This window comes from Eretmochelys imbricata, chromosome 12 (genome assembly GCF_965152235.1).
Source record: "Eretmochelys imbricata isolate rEreImb1 chromosome 12, rEreImb1.hap1, whole genome shotgun sequence".
NCBI classification, from domain to species: Eukaryota; Metazoa; Chordata; order Testudines; family Cheloniidae; genus Eretmochelys; species Eretmochelys imbricata.
The window spans coordinates 38,012,408-38,031,193 of NC_135583.1; the positions used below are offsets into that span (position 1 = coordinate 38,012,408).

The 18,786-nt window shown below is 45.0% G+C and overlaps 1 protein-coding gene across 1 annotated transcript in view; it reads right to left on the reverse strand.

The window, feature by feature from the left end:
• Positions 1-17,644: 17,644 nt before the first annotated feature.
• The window catches only part of SLC7A5 (solute carrier family 7 member 5), a 61,014-nt gene continuing 59,872 nt past the window's right edge, over positions 17,645-18,786 (reverse strand). The window contains exon 10 of the mRNA XM_077831104.1: positions 17,645-18,575. Within this exon, the coding sequence (XP_077687230.1) occupies positions 18,520-18,575 (56 nt within the window). The 3' untranslated portion in view covers positions 17,645-18,519. The remainder of the gene's footprint in view (positions 18,576-18,786) is intronic.

The following is an 18,786-nucleotide window of genomic DNA, read 5'->3' on the forward strand; positions in this document are numbered from 1 at the left end:
GGGTACTTGTGAGGTCTCCATCAGCAGGGTAGCGAATCACTAGAATTTAGCACTAGTGAACAGTGGTAGTTTTGAAGCCCAGGACATCCTCTAACTGGGTAGGTGGGCAACAATGCTCAAATAAATTGGTTAGTCTCTAAGGTGCCACAAGTACTCCTTTTCTTTTAACAAAGGAGAAGTGATTTGACTGCAAGGCATTACCAACAGGACTAAGGCTCCAAAGTATTAATTACATATGAGGGCATTTTACAGGTATTCATGGAGATCTCTGTTGGTACAGCACTTACCCTGATGGCTCTCTAATCCTGAATGGAGCCTGTGGGGATTACAGCAATATAAATATATCGCAATTAATGGGAAGAGAGTACATTTCTCAACACAGCTGTTTGTAAACAAAGGAATGGGTTGGGATAGGAACTGAATTGCACTGGTTTGAACATGTGTCCGCCTGGAGCTATACCTGTGAGAAACCACAAACACAAAATGGAGAAAGTGCAGACTCACTATTTCTAAAGGTTTTCTTCTGCTACCCAGCTTTCCCATCCCTCTGCGGTGCACTGGCTACACTCCAGGGCCTACAGCGGCGCAGCTGCACCGGTGTAGCTGCTCTAAGCCGACGGGAGAGAGCTCTCTCATTGACTTCATTAATCCACCCCCAAGGAGCGGCGGGAGCCATGTCGGTGGGAGAAGCTGTCCACGCCGGCGCTTAGGTTAGTGTAACTCACATCGCTCGGGGGGGTGGCTTATTTACACCCCTGAGCAACATAAATTATATCAATCTAAAATGTAGGGTGGCCATAGCCTGGGTCTTAACTCTGCTAATCTAGAAACTTTCAGCACCTACTATAACCATCTCCATTGTTCTTTGCTCTACTCCCAACCCTCGTTAAAGCAACCAGTGTTAGAGGGTTTATGTTCTTGTTATGGGCTGCATTAAACCCCATTGAAACAGGTGGGAGTAACCACTGCTCTTCATTTTAAGAAAATTGTAAGAAATCTTTAAGCTCCTTTATGGAAGCTGGTAGCTGAAACAATAGGAGTCTCCATCCAAGGGAGAGGCTCATGTCACCACTCAAAACACAAACACACTCAGTGCACAGAAATTGAGCCAAAATCAGGCCTGGTCTACACTGCCAAGTTTTGTCTGCAAAAGGCAGCTTTTCGCGCTGAAACAGCAGAGGTGTACACACTGCAAAGCTACTTTTTTGTGCTGAAACTCCTCAGTTGCAGCACTGTAATGAAACCACCCCGGACAAGAGTCCTACGCCATAGTGCCGGTGTAAACAACACCTTGCTTGCTTTTATTGGGTAATTGGCCTCCAGATGCTCCGCTTGGAATGCTCCTGCTGTCTCCCACACTGAACACAGAGGCAGGAAGGCGCACGCATGCGTGTGTGTGTGAGAGAGACTCTGTGCTGTGCACAAGCAGAGAGGGAGGCAGGGGCAGATGTCAGGGTTTCCCTGTTCCCCTGCTTCAAGACAGGTTGCTTCCGCGGCTGTCTGAATTTAGGAGATAGCATGCTGACACACTCACTCTCCCCCAACACATGCTGTCTCTCCCTCCCCGCCCCCCGCCACACGCTCCCTGTCACACACTCCCCACACCCTCATTTGAAAAGCCGCTGGCAATCTAGTAGGATGCCCATGGAACAATGGGATTGAGAAACCTGCATCATGGGACGCTGTACCTGCCCCATGAGGCATTGCAAACCCTTCCCAAAGTACCCTGCGGCCAGTTGCACAGTGAGATACCTGCCCGCTGTGCACTTGCAAAAGCTGCTGGTGTGGATGCGCTCCAGCGACACAAGGAGCACAGTGTGGATATGCAACAGCGATTTAATTACAGCGCTTTAATACAAGCGGTATAACTTTTGGTGAAAAAACTTGGCAGTGTAGACATAGCCTTAGTTCAGCCTTGTGGGCAGAGGGGTTTCTCTGGATACTGTTTGGTGGCGGCAGCGTCTTTGTGTGTGAGACAGAGAGGCAGGAAAAACAGCAGAGAAGCAGCAGAAAGTCCAGGACACAGCCAGAACAACCACTGAGAATGTGGCCCTGAGAAAAACACCCAGCGAGAAGGAGTCTTACAGCTGAGTGCTTGCTGAAAAAAGACTTGGAATTGTGAGGAACTGAGAGCTGTTTGATTCCTGCTATAATCAGGGGAAAAGGACTTTGTACATTCATTGTAAATAAATAATTGCATCAAAGCAGTACCTAACATCAATTTCTTGTCCTAGCTGAAACAACCTGCTTGACCCCAACTTTTAGCTAACTGCTTGGGTCAAGGCGGAGGACCGCTATTGTATTTTAGTTAGTGCAGCAGCAACTACAGGGTTAATTATGAGTGCTGCATCACTAAGTGCCTCCATGTGTTGTTTTTTCACTGGAAGTGCATGGGCAGGGACCAACTATGACACATTTGAAGTCGGTGGGAGGTTTGAGCACGCAGCATTCAAACAGAGTGTCCAAAATAAGTAGCCACTTTTGAAAATGTAGGCTTTAATCTCTTTGGGCCTGATCCAGCACCCCTTACACTCAATGTGTGCCTATTGATTACAGTGGGAAGTGGATTGGATCCTAAATGTCTTTGTTTCCCCAACTGTAAAATGGCCTTCTGACATTGACCTACTTCCCAGAGAGACTGTGAAACTTAATTGCAAAGTATTATCTTTGGGCCTGATTCTGGTCTCACTAAGGTTCTGGTCCAAAGCCCATTGAAGTCACTGGGAGTCTTTCCATTGACTTCAGTGTGCTTTGAATCAGACTCTTAGGACTTGTCTACACGGGGAAATTGACCAGAATAGCCATTCTGGAATAGCTCCTCATGTGGACACTCTTATTAGCTATAGCACTTTAATTGCTCACCCTACCTTATTCCAGAATAACTTCCACATTTAGACAAACCCTTACGGGAGTGGAAATCAGTATCTCCATTGAAGAAGTAGAGTTATATTGGTAAGTGAGAAGAGGGTCGGACCTATTATTTACAGTGTGATAATGTCCTCAAACAGTGACAGAACACACACTGATGGCCATGAGATTTCTGACAAAGCGCCAGAATGCGGCTTCAGGACAACATATGGGCCCTAAGTGTCATCAGCCCCCAGTTCCTTTAACAACGTTGATAAAAAGGAGCAAAAACAAAATAAAGTTACAATAGTTGCAGTTTGGCAGCATTAGTGAAATTTGCTTCAAGCCAAAAATCAGCATTTGTTGCTGATTTTGTTATGGATTGGGCCAGTCTGGGGGTGAAATGTTGCTTCCTTTTCCCCCCGTTACTTCTGACATCTTGCAAAGTGCAAAAAGCAGTTTGCACTGCTCCCGATTCTCTGGAGCTTGCTGTCAGCACAGTACGTTCTCTTGGGATCACTGAGCCTTTTTGCAATGATCTGACCCGTTGCAATTAGACAGATACCTGACCCACGCCTCACAAATGCACAAAGCAGTATGAGCCCCTTGGTTGCCAGTGTCAATGGGAGGATAAAGAACAAGGCAGGTCATAGAGTTTGAACTTTCTTTTCCCCTCTAAAAGTCAGGTCTCTGTTTCGCATCTTTATCTGGGATCAAACCTCACCAGGGCAGGAGGATTTCTCTACAAACTCCCTGTACACATAATAATGTAGCTACCTGACTTCCTCATTGGACACAAACTCTTGACTGTATGAAGGTTGCACACCGTTTTCTGTCCCTGGACACCGACTTCTCCTCTTTTACATATGTACTTAGTTTGCCAACATCTGTTTAATGAAAGCAAAGGGCCAGCAGCCACCTTTATCTCAAGTACTTGCATGCCTGACCCTGTTTTGCTTATTTTCTGCCACGCAGTACATTGTGGGGATTGAGTCACTCATGATTAGCAGTAGCTTTCTCATTTGTGCAGCACCTGGCTGGGGCACGCTCAGTCCTCAAAAGGAAATATTTTATACCAAACCGACGTCTCTGTTTGCAGCGTAGTTATGCTGAGGATCTAGCCTGCACCACCACGTTCATGTTTCTCGTCACAGTGACAAGCCTCCTGAATGCTTAAAATGCTCATGCCTGATTTATGCGCTTTCGTTAGCCCAAGTCTAGGAAGAAAGCGCGATCAACAGAGCCTCAGAGGCAGGACCTGTTATTCCATCAGGCAGCAGTTACTCTATTTGATTAAACTGCATTGGTTAGCAGAAGAGGCCTCTCCACAGATTCTTCTCCTCACATCCTAAATGTCCTCCTAAGAGCATTAAAACCTGGAGCCTTGCCTACTAAATTGACAAAACAAACTGGCATTAAAACATGCTCAAAGTGGGTAACGTTTTAACATAATTAAGCTGTTAGGGTTTTTTATAGGCATAGGGCCTGTTTCTTATCATTTTGTCATGGCACGCAGAGAGGCCTTTCAGCACGAGCACCTACACATGTCATTGTTATTCTTACCCTATGATATGCACTATTGTACACTACCCTGGAGGCAACCAGCTTAGCAACTTCAGAAAGGATACGACAACTACAGTATAGGAACGATTGTTTAGAAGTCTGTTTTCTGAACAGAGTCCTGTTTGATGGTATTGTGATTCATTTTCGCTTTGAACTGAGTGATGGACCTATCGCAGGGTATAGGCAGAACTGACACATTAAAATATGAAATAAATAAAAATAGCTTCTGCATTTACACAAGTGAAGTGAAAAATTACAAGGGCTCTCAGTCCCCCCAAGTGAGGTCCTGTGGTGACAGGACGCCTTGGTCCCCCCGCCTAGGAGCCACTGCCAGAGGGATGTGCCAGTCCCTTTCGGGAGCTGCCCGAGGTAAGCACTGTCCAGCTGGAGCCTGCACCCCCTCCCGCACCCCAACCTCCTGCCCCAGCCCAGAACCTGCACCCCTCACCCCATCCTGCACCCAAACTCCCCCCAGAGCCTGCAACCCATACCCCCCCATGCCCCAACCTCCTGCCCCAGCCCAGAGCCCGCACCCCACACCCAAACTCCCTCCCAGAGCCCACATCCCACACCCGCTCCTGCACCCCAACCCTCTGCCCCAGCCTGGTGAAAGTGGGGGAGAGCAAGCAATGGAGGGAGGGGGGATGGAGTGAATGGGGGCTGGGCCTCAGAGAATGGGCATGGCAGGCATATGGCAGGGGCAGAGAAAGGGTGTTTGGGTTTGTGGGTTTAGACAGTTGGCAACCCTAAACTGGGCACGATAGTCCATATGGAGGAGAATAACGACCCGCAGCAGCAGATGAGGACAATAGGCCATACTCCATGTGTGCCTGGAAATCTCCATTCCTCTCATGTTTTTCCAGGGCACAGGAGGAGGGATACATAGTTATATGGACTTATGGTCTCCCCTCTCACTCCAGATCTCTCACTGAGCCCTCTGGGATTTGGGTATGAACTCCCACAAAACCTGATGCCCAGAGACTGGCTTGTCAAGGATGGGAGGTCCCTGTGCTTTACCAAACTAGCCAGAAGGATCTGTGTTTCCCCCAGAGGTCCCAGCCTAGCCCTAGGGCATCAGAAAGGAACTCTTGGGAGACTTGTTATTGAGGTGGCAGCAGGAGGAAGGGCAGAGTCTGAAGGGCACTCATGCTTTGGCAGTGCCCAGTGCCCTCCATCGAGCTGCCTGAGGGGACATGGTGTAGGCTGAACTCTGCAGTCTGGAGCCTGGATGCTGGTGATAGCTCTTGGGACTTAGGTACCATCTTACCTCTGGATTGCTGCCCTCCTGGTGTCACTCCCCTCATGGAGATGAGGGATGGAAAGCCACTTGCTGCTGAAGCTTGTTTTTCCAATGCTACCCAATGTCTTTCCTGCCTGGCTGAGGTGACTCCTTACCAGACTGCGCAGCTAAGACAATGCCAACCAGAGCCAACTTCTCAATTCCTCCCTTGCTCCTTATCTACCCAAGGGAGAGGCAGCGGAGACAGCCCTTCCAACACAGTGAGTGGTGAGGGGGACAACAGCATTCTGTGCCTTACTATAGGGAGGCAGACCGGGAGACTTTCCTTATGCTTGGTTGGCCTCCCTCAAGCCCGCAGGGACATCAGCCACTGCAAGATGCCTCAGACAGGGAAATAGAGCTAAGGGGAAAACTCCCCCACATGCAACCACAGGCCTGGGGACACAGCTGGGATTTATTGAGCCAGCTTGTTAGTCATTCTTAATTAATCTTGAAAACAAAAGATTAGAATTTTTGTTCCAGGGAGGACTGGGGGAGCTGCCTGCCTGCCTGCCGCCACACAGACGCAACACAACTGCTGGGAACGCTGGGGGACATTTCCCTGCTGCCAGTGATTGACAGGACTGGCTCTGGCCCCAAGCTGCAACCTGGCTAAAATACTTGTCGTAACAGAGCCATGGATTTTAGGATGATGAAGGAGCATTATCACTCACTTATACTGCTGTAGTCCCTGAGGGCTCATCCAGATCAAGCCACTGTATTAGGCAAACAAACACACACATAAGGTGGGATTTTCAAAGGTACTGAGGTGCCCAAAGATGGAGATAGGTACCTAACCTGCTTAAGAGCCTTTGAAAATCCCACTAGACACCTATCTGCAGCTTTACACTCCTAAATACCTTTGAAAATCTGGCCCTAAGTGGGTTAAAAGCATCTGTTCCAGTGACTTGTAATAGGACTTGTGCCCTTAGGCATTTTGAAAATCTCACCCATAGCATGCAGTAGGAGCAGTGGCGGATTAATGATTTTGCTGCCCCTGGGCCCAGAAATAATTGCCGCTCCCTCAGCTCACCTCCGCTCCGCCTCCTCCCCTGAGCGCACCGCTGGGTCCTGCTTCTCCCCACTCCCTGCCAGGGCTTGTGCGCGAAACAGCTTCACGAAGGAGGGGGAGAAGGGGGGGAACGCAGCACGCTCTTGAGAGGAGGCGGGGCTGGGGCGGGGATTTGGGGAAGGGGACCAATGGGGCAGGGAGAGGGTGGGGAAGGGGTGAAGTTGGGGTGAGGCCAGGGGCGGAGGGTGCAAACCGGCACCGGGGGAAGCAGCCTCTGGCTGCTATTATAAATTTGCCATCCCTGCAAATTTGCCGCCTTAGGCTTAGGCCTTGTCAGCCTAGGCGTTAATACGCCGCTGAGTAGGAGAGGTCTTAAAAAGACCAAAGACCAAATGTAAACTTGTGAGTCATATAAGAATGTTACCCCAGAGAAGATAAAGGTAAGCTCTGGTGTAGCTCCCATGGCTTACGCCTACTTAGGCTATGTCTACACTACGCAGCTTTTAGCGATATGGCTGTGTGGCTATAGCCGTGCTGCCAAACGTCGTACAGTGCAGCCAGGGTTTTGTCAGCTCTCCGGCTGACAACCCCCACCCGAGCGCCATTTGTACCTGGCGAAACTTTTGTCTTTTTGGGGGGGAGGGGTTAACACCTCTGAAAGACAAAAGTTGTGTCATTCAATTGCCAGTGTAGACATAGCCAAGGCTTCAAAGCAGATGTAGGCAATTTGTTTAAAAAGGGTGGATTGCAAAAGAGCTCTTTATGCAAAACAAAAGTTAAAGTTGTTTTCTGTGAAGTCATTCACAAATACCCCCCCCCCTTTAACATATCCTAGCACCCTCCTTTACCCCGCGTCGTTCTAATGTTAATGCTTACCAGGTAGCTTCTGATTCAAATATCTGTAGGCCACAACAATTGGAATAAATAATGGTTAATTGGTGGGTATTAAGTGGGGTTTCAACTGATCCAAATCCAGGAACAATTTCCCTGCAATGCATATTTGAGCAAGACTCTAAGACAACAAGAGTCATTATACACCCCGGGGCAAAATGTGAATCCAATTGGAAACACACTGGCAAAACTCATTTCACTTGAGAGTGAGGTTCCTTGTAAGGTAGTCCATTAAGGAGGAATTTAGCTAAAAAGGCAATTAAATTAGGGGTCCTGGTCTCACACACAATATGTAAGAGTTAAGATGCTTACTGAGACTAGACTCTGCAGTTATGGATTTCATCTGGTAACATCAAAAGTGAAGGTTTGATGAAGCTTTCACAGTGACATTAACACCACCACCACCTAGCTCTTAAATAGCAGTTTTCTATTTAAACTGCATGACCCTGAGAGGAGAGAGAGTGATTTTGTTCTAGGTTTGTGTAGCACCTAGATCAATGGGGTCCTGGTGCATGAACAAGAATCCTAGGCACTATGGTAATACAAATAATAAACAACAATGCTTTTACACAAAAGGGGTAGGTATCAATTTATGCCTGGGAAGGGCTTGCCCAGTAGCAGAACCCAGCTCTCCCGAGTCCCCCACTAGTGTGCTAACCACCAACCCCACTGCCTTCCTCTGAAAGGTTATGCCTGCATCTATTATTCCCACTATTGAAAAATGCACCTATTTTCTGGTTACTTTCCTTATATTTTAGCACACCCCCATAATACAGGGATTTTGGAAATTAACAGCGGGCAACGTTTTTACATAATGGTCCATCTGCAGCCTGCTCACCACAAAAGCATTGGGATATATGTTCTTCTTATGAGATTTGTTTCCATGTGGTGGAGTATAAAGACAAGAGATTTAACTGTAAATTAAACACAAGATACTCCTTGTCCTGATACACTGAAAATTGCCATGTACGCACAAGAGACACTAATGCAGAGTTATTTTGCCTTAAGCATGTACCAAACAAAGCTTCATCCTCTCCCAAACCTCCCACTTAATTATTCTGTTATACAATGTCTTCATATGAAAGAGGCCACTTTGGCTTAAAATGTCAGGGGACAATTCCCACAAAGGCTTTGATGTCTGCTTTCAGAGCCAGCACTACCATTCAGCCATGCTTATATGGGATGGACAGTTACTAATGGAGGAGAAGTCAAAGGTGACCTCCAAATGGAAAAATAAACTGGTCCCTGTCCTTTTATGCTTCTTTTAAGTACGATGCAGAAAAAGGTGTGGAAGGTTTATGATCATTCCTTAAGAACATAAAAACAGCCATACTGGGTCAGACCAAAGGTCCATCCAGCCCAGTATCCTGTCTACTGACAGTGGCCAATGCCAGGTGGCCCAGAGGGAGTGAACCTAACAGGTAATGATCAAGTGATCTCTCCCCTGCCATCCATCTCCACCCTCTGACAAACAGAGGCTCGGGACACCATTCCTTACCCATCCTGGTTAATAGCCATTAATGGACTTAACCTCCATGAATTTATCCAGTTCTCTTTTAAACCCTGTTGTAGTCCTAGCCTTCACAACCTCCTCAGGCAAGGAGTTCCACAGGTTGACTGTGCGCTGTGCAAAGAACTTCCTTTTATTTGTTTTAAACCTGCTGCCCATTCATTTCATTAGGTGGCCCCTAGTTTTTATATTATGGGAACAAGTAAATAACTTTTCCTTATTCACTTTCTCCACAGGACTCATGATTGTATATACCTCTATCATATCCCCCCTTAGTCTCCTCTCTTCCAAGCTGAAAAGTCCTAGCCTCTTTAATCTCTCCTCAAATGGGACCCATAATCGTTTTAGTTGCCCTTCTCTGACCCTTTTCTGATGCCAATATATCTTTTTATTGTTACCTTTTGACTTTTTGGCTAGCCGTTCTTCAAACTCCTTTTTGGCTTTCTTATTGCATTTTTACACTTAATTTGTCAGTGTTTATGCTCCTTTCTATTTACCTCACTAGGATTTGACTTCCACTTTTTAAAAGATGCCTTTTTATCTCTCACTGCTTCTTTTACATGGTTGTTAAGCCATGGTGGCTCTTTTTTAGTTCTTTTACTGTATTTTTTAATTTGAGGTATACATTTAAGTTGGGCCTCTATTATGTTGTCTTTGAAAAGTGTCCACTCAGCTTGCAGGGATTTCACTCTAATCACTGTACCTTTTAATTTCTGTTTAACTAACCGCCTCATTTTTGCATAGTTCCCCTTTCTGAAATTAAATGACACAGTGTTGGGCTGTTGAGGTGTTCTTCCCACACAGGAATGTTAAATATTATTATATTATATTATAAAATATATATTATATTTCAAGCGGTCCTGTTATAATTACCTCTTGGACCAGATCCTGCGCTCCACTCAGGACTAAATCGAGAGTTGCCTCTCCCCTTGTGGGTTTCTGTACCAGCTGCTCCAAGAAGCAGTCATTCCTACCCTATCCTTCCTACCCAATTGTTGTCCACATTAGAAATTCAGATCTTGTGAACCCTGGAACATAATGAGGGTGATAGCGAACCAGCAAAATGATACCACCACAAGAGAGAAATCTGCACAAATTTGAGAAGCAATTTTGTGGGACTGTCTAAAACTGCTTTTTGTTTAGTTTTGTCTACGCCTATTTAGCTTCAACACCTAAGTAACACAGGGTTGAAAGGATGCCTTGGTTAAAGATTCAGTAGCCCCACCCTTTCAATTAAGAGCCAACAGCGCACATGCCTAGAGATCCACAAGTCATTCTCCAACAGAACCAGGGACAACTGGACTGGGGAGTGCATACTTATCTGCATGGCATTTCCAAGGGCCCCAAGGCAGGAACCATCTTTATTTTGTCTCTTGCACACTACAGATGGACGACATAAGAATAACTCATTTTTTAGAGTTTTGCCTAGGTTAGCTGTAAGTGGAGCTGCCATCACTTCCCTTGAGGGACCTACCGCACAGCCCAATGTATCTCACTGAAAGTTTGCCAGCCTCAGCTATCCCTTTAGTAAATTGCATCATCCCTATATTTAATTATCCTTGCACTAATTTATTCAGCACTAAATTATCCTTTTATTTATTCCATCTACTCCTGTATTATACACACTAGTTCCATCCTTGCAAATTCCCCTTTCTCATTAGTGTTCACACCCTTCAAGTATGTGTAAGTTGGTGTCATGACCTGCTTTCCTTGTCTCTTAGCCAAGCTGTACATATTTAGCACCTTTAATCTCACTGCATATCTTCAAGCAAACTTAACTCTTTTTTATGCTCTTCTCTGAAATTCCCTCCAGTTTGCAGAAAGATTTCTGCCAAGGTCTATTACTTCCCAACTGCAGGGCACCATCCTTCTGTTTATGCTGCCCAAACATGCAGAGGGGTTTTTTTTACGGGGTGGGGTACTTTTATCACATGATAATCTGTCTCACTGTCAGACCTAGGTCTCTTACAGCATTACTGCTTTCCAGATTTTTCCTGCCCATTGACAAGTCTAGCCCCATCCATCAGAACACACAGAAATGAACAACAGTCATGTGCATCAAGATTCAGGAGTTATGACATCTGGGTTCTTTTTCAAGCTTCAACAGGCTTCATTGACTTATCCCAGGCCATATCACTTCTCTCTGCCTTCGTTTCCCCATCTGTAAAATGGGGCTCATAATACATAGTTGACAAGGGAGTTAGAGGACAAAGCCTCATGTCTGTGAGGAGCTTTGAGATCTTCTGAATGAAGCTGATACGGAAGTGCAAATTATCTTTGTTATGGTACATTACTATGCCAGCACCCATCTGCAAACGGAACCCTTGAAAATGCAATTCAGAGGTCCATGTCAGATGACATCATTAGATTTGTTTTTGCTTTTTTTTAAAAAAGACAAAGCAGGCAATTTTTTGCAAATAAAAGTTTTCAAGGCAAAGTCCAGCAACAACACTTACAATTAATATTTCTTTGATCAAATAAAAACCAAAATATTTTAATGTAACAGATTTGTTAACCAGAAACAATAAAAGAATTGAGAAATACTAGAGAAAAATAATACATTGCATTAGACATCTCATTTTACAAGGCAATTTGATTAAGTTACTAATGACTGATAGAACAGCACTCTAGGACGATCTTGGAATAGCCATATTGACAAGAACGCAAACATTGTAAATAGCTCTTACTGTAGAAATATTAAGACTAAAGATATTTACCCATTAAACTGAACAGAAAATAATCTAGATCAACCATAAAATTAGTATTTTTTTTTTTTTAAAAAAAGCAACCAGGTGTAACAAAATCCTAACCTATATCTAGATTTTTTTGTTAAGAAAATTAAAACAACAAGAAAAAACCTGTATAATCTTTAAAAGAAAAATTTCTAAAAAGTCAGATTATTCACTAGGTGCAAAATTCACCTGTTTTTGTTCAGAGGGCCAGCGCGAGGACTACACAACACTTCAAACTCCCTATTTAAAGGGCTTAAACGGGACTTAAGTCTTCACGCTGTCCTTCTGAACAAACAGGGGGCAAAGTTCTCCCTATACGTGAAATTCACCACAGTGTAGAAGACCCAAAGCCATCTGCATCACTTGGCCCCTCAACATGGGACTGCATATGGCACGCCGGACATTGTGCAGAACTTCTGTGCTGGGGTGACATTCACCCCAAGGGAATAATTTAGGTATAAAGTCTCCCTCAGACTTTTCCAATTAAATTCAATATTTAAAAAAATATTTTTTGTATTAAACACTACAACTGGAGGGAGAGACATCCTTTCTAACGCAAGGAACAACAGTGATAAAGAGCAACTAAGGGCAGGACCTGTGAACAGCAGGTCTCTAAAGGGCCTTCATCTTACACCAGGGACATCTAAATATTCCTCACTGTTAAAAACAATGGTTCAGCTCTACCAGTACTAGAAACATGGAGAACCCTATTAGATGGGCTGCCAGTTGCCGCTGTTACCTTGACCACCGTCATTCTGTTCAAAGCAGGTCTGACTGACATCTTGCTTAGACCACCACCAGCAGCCAGTGCCCATCTACACTACAGCTCCCAATGCTGCAGTGGAAAGAATGGTGAGAAACCCCCCTACCATGGACCGAGCCAGAGTGAGGCTGAACACCTGTCACTCCCACTGGAGTCAGTGAAAACTGAGAGGAGTTAAGCATCTTTCATGATCAGGCCCCACAAACCCACTTGCTACTGTTCTCATGCAGGCAAAATTCTTATGAAAGTCAAGAGACCAAATTCATCATGGCCACAACTGGGTGTGCAGCCTCCATGAAATATTCAGCAGCCTAGGGAACTTTATAACTTCCATGGGAGTTTCACCTGATGGAGTGTTGAGGTTTGGCCTGCAGTCAGTATCTTGAACTCCATTGTCCCCACAGGAGGATGCCACTTCCTGCAGCTGAATAAAGCAGATACTATGTGGGCTCCCAGAGTGAATACAAGGCTGTCATTGACTCCAGAGAGTCCTGCTGATGTTAAAAACGTCAGACAGCTCACTGCATGAGCTTCAGCAAAGGTCCTGGAGGAAATTAAAGCCATCTCACTTCTGACCTGCCTCATTTCAGCTCTAAAAGAGGACTCAAACTTTAAGAACATTGTTTCAATATATTTTTTAAATTAAAAAAAAAAATCGTAGTGGTTCAACAATTCTTTTAGCCTTCCCTTTGATGTCACTGAAAGGGGAGTTACGCAACCGTGCCTCATAGTAGCGGCTCTCTGGTGTTTTGTAAATGGTAGCGTTTGGAATTATTACCACTGAATACCATCTGTTTAAGGTTTCAGGGGGGTTTCACAGACAAAAAGGAAAAGACCTCCCAGTGACACCACTAAATAGAGAATGACCCTGTCACGTTCAGACAAACCTAAATATGCATTCCAGAAACATCTTCAAATCATCAGGTACCTTCTTCCTTCCAATCACTGCCAATGGCCAAGTTATTTATTAATCTGTAGCTTTGAATAATACACATAGCCTGTTCCACCTCTCCAGTCTTTCAGTTTATGTCACAATCCAGCAGTGGAGACAAACTGACCCCAAGAAAGCCACACCAAGGAATTTCAGTTATATTCCCATCTCAGCTGTCAGCATTCGCTTGAAGCAGGGAAGAACAACAGAGCAATTTAATTCGGGTTTCAATCAAACTGGATGATCTTTAAAGTTTGCTGGACAGCAACAAGGTATGTTCAGTGGGTGCCACTAAAAATAAAGCTCTGTTTACCACAGCATGATATTCGGAAGGGGAAATGCAGCACATACTGCAGGAAGTTTAATTAGCCAGGATAACTTTTTTTTTTTTTAATACACCACCACCTACAGTATTTCACCTGCCCTCCAGAATTGACACTGAAGTCCCAGTTAAACCCTTGACACCATCTCGATGAAATCCCAGCTGGCCTGGTTTCCTTTGCATTATTTTGCCGTGATGGATGTGGGTAGTACCCTGGAAGGATGACGAAGGGCATAGTCTCATTTCAATTAGGGTGGATGTTTATGGGTTAGGGGGACAGAGGAAGAGCCCTATAATGCACTGGGGAACATGCCCATTGAATCAAGCACCCCTCTCCCTTACCCTCTAGGTATCAATAAGGCAAGGTTGCCATGAACGTTCAGTGACAATTATTTCCCTGCAATTAATCGTAAAAACTAGTTGCCATGGTCCCATACACTCTATTCTATTAACACTACAGTAAGTTGTAGCTGTTGGGGTCACAACTGCACAACACTATGCTACAAAATTCATTTATAAGATACTTCCCTGATTGGGGAAATTGACTAAACGGCAACATCAATTAGTCATTAGTCATTTACAAGTAACAATGACACTTTCACTGTGGTTTTGTTTGAGCGTGTGCAAGGAGAGGGTTAACCTTTCTCTTTTGGGTCACCCAGAACATACAATAGGATGACTGATCATGGGCAAAACCATGTCTAGTCTAGATGATTTACATGCAGTCTCTCCAGACCCACTCTCAGCGCCTCATGCCCCCTATCAGCTGGCACATTTCACCCTGCTTTTGATCAGAAAGGCAGCAGAGGTCTTTCACTGGATGTACTCTCTCTCCTCCCACACCAAAACTTTAGCTTAACAAGTCCAGCCTCAAAGCTGGTATCTCCAAGCTTCTGAATGATAGTTATGCACCGCAGCATTGGGATGTAGATTCTGCTGAGAGCATCTATATTTGTAACAGCAATTTCTTCTCTTTGCCCGAACTGCTTTCAACTTTTTTTCTCCCCAAACAAAATTCATTCAGTTTTACCCCTTTACTCATTTCCTCTCCAACCCCCAGAAATACATATATCTAGGCCACCATCCCCTGGATGAAGAGGACTACCTGGGATTCTCTTCCAAGACAATCAGTCTGGTCCCTGAAAGATGAACTTGCACACTGGGAAAACTCAGAATGAGATTTCAACCTTGGCCTACCAGATACTCCTCCTGCATCATCCTGTGATGATACAGCAGTTCTGTTTTTATGATATAGTTATTGCCATAGAAACAATGGTGATGTCACAATGGAGCATTGTGATTTCACCACAGGAGCACGCAGACTGACACAAGAGAAAATTTTTCACTGTTCGCGGATGTCGGGAAGGAAAGTTATTAAAGAGAAGCAAGCAGGTGGAAGTTTTAATTAAGACTTGTTAAAAAAATAAAAAACGAACTCCCCAGTGTGAAAATCCTCCTTTACACATAGGTCTTAAAGGTTAAACAAGAGGAAACCCATTTTCATCTATTCTTCACCCCTGAAGCTAGTTCAGAGATGGGTCCAAACCAAGCAACGCCAAAACTCTGGGGAGGTTTGGAGCCGGATCTGAACTTTTTGTGGCTTCAGCACAGCTACTAATTTACTTCAGCTTGGGGTGGGAGAGGGATGAAAAACCCTCTCTCCTGCCCCCCCGATAATTCTGCAGTTGGCTACATGGCACTTAAAGTCCCTGCCAGCCAAGGGGGCTAGAGCCCAAGTCAAGAAATTCAAGCCTGGTACCCCACGTGGCTGGTCCTAAGAACACTAAACCCTAAAAGAAAAGAGAATCTAGCACTAGTGAAAGGAGTCAGATTGCCCGAGGTTTCCCCTTGCTGTCCTGCCACAGCACCTCAATCTTGATCTGGAGGAGGAGGAAAAGAGGAGCTCAAATTCCCTGGCCCATGAGTTGTTCACCTGTCCACTAGGAATAGGTCTGAGACTTACCAACTCACTGCACATAGTTCCCCTCAACAGCTATCGGATGTGTCACTACCGACCCAGGCTGGACTGGAACAGGTGAGCTAGCAGTGAGATGTTTTACAGGACAAATGAGCCATCCACTCCTCCACTCGTACTTTCTAAGAACAAGGAGAATTTTTTTTTTTAATGGCAGCAACAGTGCTGTTTATATAACTTGTTGATTTAACTACAACCACCGGTCATTTTCTCCAGATGGTCTTAGGAGATGCTGCTGTCTGGAATTGCTACAAGCTGCCTGCCCTCCTGGCAACACAGCTTCATAAAAGGACAGTGCATCGACTAACGGCTTCAATATGCTTATTGCCTTTCTTTCCAGAAATCTTCCATGCTGACAAAAGAATGCAAAACAAAGCAGAGACACACCTGACAGAGGCAGAGTTCTACACCCCTAACTCTACAGGGTTACTACTTCAAAACATCTTGCTTTACAAAAAACCAGTACTGCAGGGCACAAGTTTAATTATCTTTTTCTAAGGGACGGGGTGGCCAGGCAAAAGCATAAAGGAGACCCTGGAAGTGACCAGAACAGCTCACGTAAGGAAAATATGCTTTTGCTTTTAAAAGAGACCACCACCTTTCACCCAGATGAGTTCAGGGCAATTTGTTACAGAATTTGGGGCCCGTGTCCTGCTAAAGAGACAGATTTTTTTAGGTAAGGAAGCAACACAGTCCTTAACAAAATGACCCTGACTACATGGGAACATAACAGGTTACAGCACTCTGCATGCAAGCATAAGAATCTATATTCAAGTTGGAATGGGAAAGTTGGCTCCCTATAGTCACCCAGAAAACAGAGAGACAGTCACATGGCCCGTAGAACTGCAGATCCTGGTCAGCATCCAAAGCAGTGCCACCCTCTGGGAGGCAGAACACCCTGGAAAGAAGGTCTAATGCCAGCCAACCAGAATCTGGTGCTGCAGTTTTACGTGAAGGAGCACTTTTCCAGTGCATCGCTTCTAGGAATGGTGAGAGAAACAGAACATCAGTCAAACTGATGGTAGACAGGTAGCAAAGTGACCCTGGAGGCTCCCCCATTTGGGGACACTCATGTTTCTCTCCACCCCAGTCTTACCTAGTCCCATCTCCTCTTAATACACTTCTAGAAGAAACGGTGAATACTGCATTAATAAAGACATCACAGCAGCCAATACACTCACATGCAATCTGTGAGAGTGAGCTAGGAGAATCCATTCCAAACATTCTCTGTATGACTTGTTTAAGAGCAAGCATCAATTACACTGAATGCTGATGGAGTGTGCCACTTGTTGGCATGGCAGTCAACTCTGTATGTGCTTGACTCGAACCAGTCTTCAGGGTAATGTAGAATGCAGCCATCTCACCACCTGGCCTTCTGCTAGTTTTTCAGAAGGCAGCTTAAACTTCCCATGAAACCCTGCCCTTTGGACCCTCACCTGTACACCAGTACTAATTTACAGGAGTAGATGATATGCATTCTGGGTACTCAAGGATAACATTGGGACTAGTGTAACTACAAAAGTAGCCTGGCATGCTGGCCTAATAATCAAGAGAGGGGAACAGCAGAAAACAGGCAACTGAGCGTGATCCAGATTGCTCTTTTCAGCATCAGAATTAAATCAAAATACATGTACATGCCCCATGCTCTCAGACATTCATTCTGCTTCACCTGGGCTTTCGCGGATCACTGCCATGGCACCTCACCGGCAAACTCCAAACCATCCTGGAGAATATATTTGTGTGAGTGTGTGTGTGTGTGCATGCGGGTGTCAATTATCAAACAACGCCTCTTGAACAATCTTTGCTTTGCAAACATCTCTAAGAATTTGCTAATATTTATTTTAAGTCAGTAAAAAGCAGAAACACTTGGAGTCCCTGAGGTGGGGGGAAAACCCAAAACTATATATATATATTTATATATATCCAATGGATTACAGTTTTAGTATCACTAAAAACAATAATAAAAACAATTCATGGGGGGCAGCGAAGAAGTGCCAGGGATCCAATTAAAATCAGTGCAAGTCCTTGTTTCATACCAGCAGCGTGACTGTCTCAGTCCATTTCTTTTGTCTAGCTGTGGCCAGGAGTGTTTAGCCTTCCGAAGATCTCGCTTGGTAAGCTGGTTGGGTTTGTTGCATTTGAAAGAAAATGACTGGGAGGACTGTTTTGCAGCCCTGTGGCAGTGTGAAATCCCAGTCCCTTGCACAGGCACATGTGTAACATTGACGGCATTGGAATTTCCGTTTCCTTGAGCAGATTCAGCTGCAGACTCTGTGATGGAGAAACTAAATGCTAACCTTAAATTAAAACAAGACAACAAATAAGCACAAACAGAACTGAAGTCCAGCCATCAGTCACACACACAGACACAGAGAGAGAGTGCCTGATCAGTTTCCCTCTAACCAGACGTGCTGGAGCCTCTTGAGGTTACCAGTAGAAACTCCTCTTCCTAGGCTAAATTCGCACCCCAAGAACTCTTCTTCGAAGTGTTGCTCAGCAGCCTGGCTTGTTGGTGGTGATGAGGCCAGGGAGGGGAAAGCAGGGCATATCAGGGAGTGGGGTCTCAGGGATGCAGCAGCTCTACCAAGGTGCTCAGGGTATCTAGATTTATGAGGGATGAGAAAGGTTTTCTTTTGCGTTGTTTTAAAATAATATTGTGCGTTTCCCCGAGCCAAACGTCTCTGCTTTTCCTCCTTAAGACTCTTGAGGAACCACTTCCATCAGCTTCTGGCACAGGACTGTCACGGAATCTGAATGGGAGGAAACAAGAGTGAGTTAAAGGCACCGGAATGCAAGTTTTACTCATTTCACCCTGGAGAGCTGGTTGCTTGTTTCATGATCCTCTGCCTCAAATGGCCTGACAGGGCAGCCGTCCCACTTTCTTCTTTCAAAGGAGTCTAAGTACTACATAGGTCTTCACTGCAAATCAAATACAGTAAGTCCTCGCTTAACGTTGTAGTT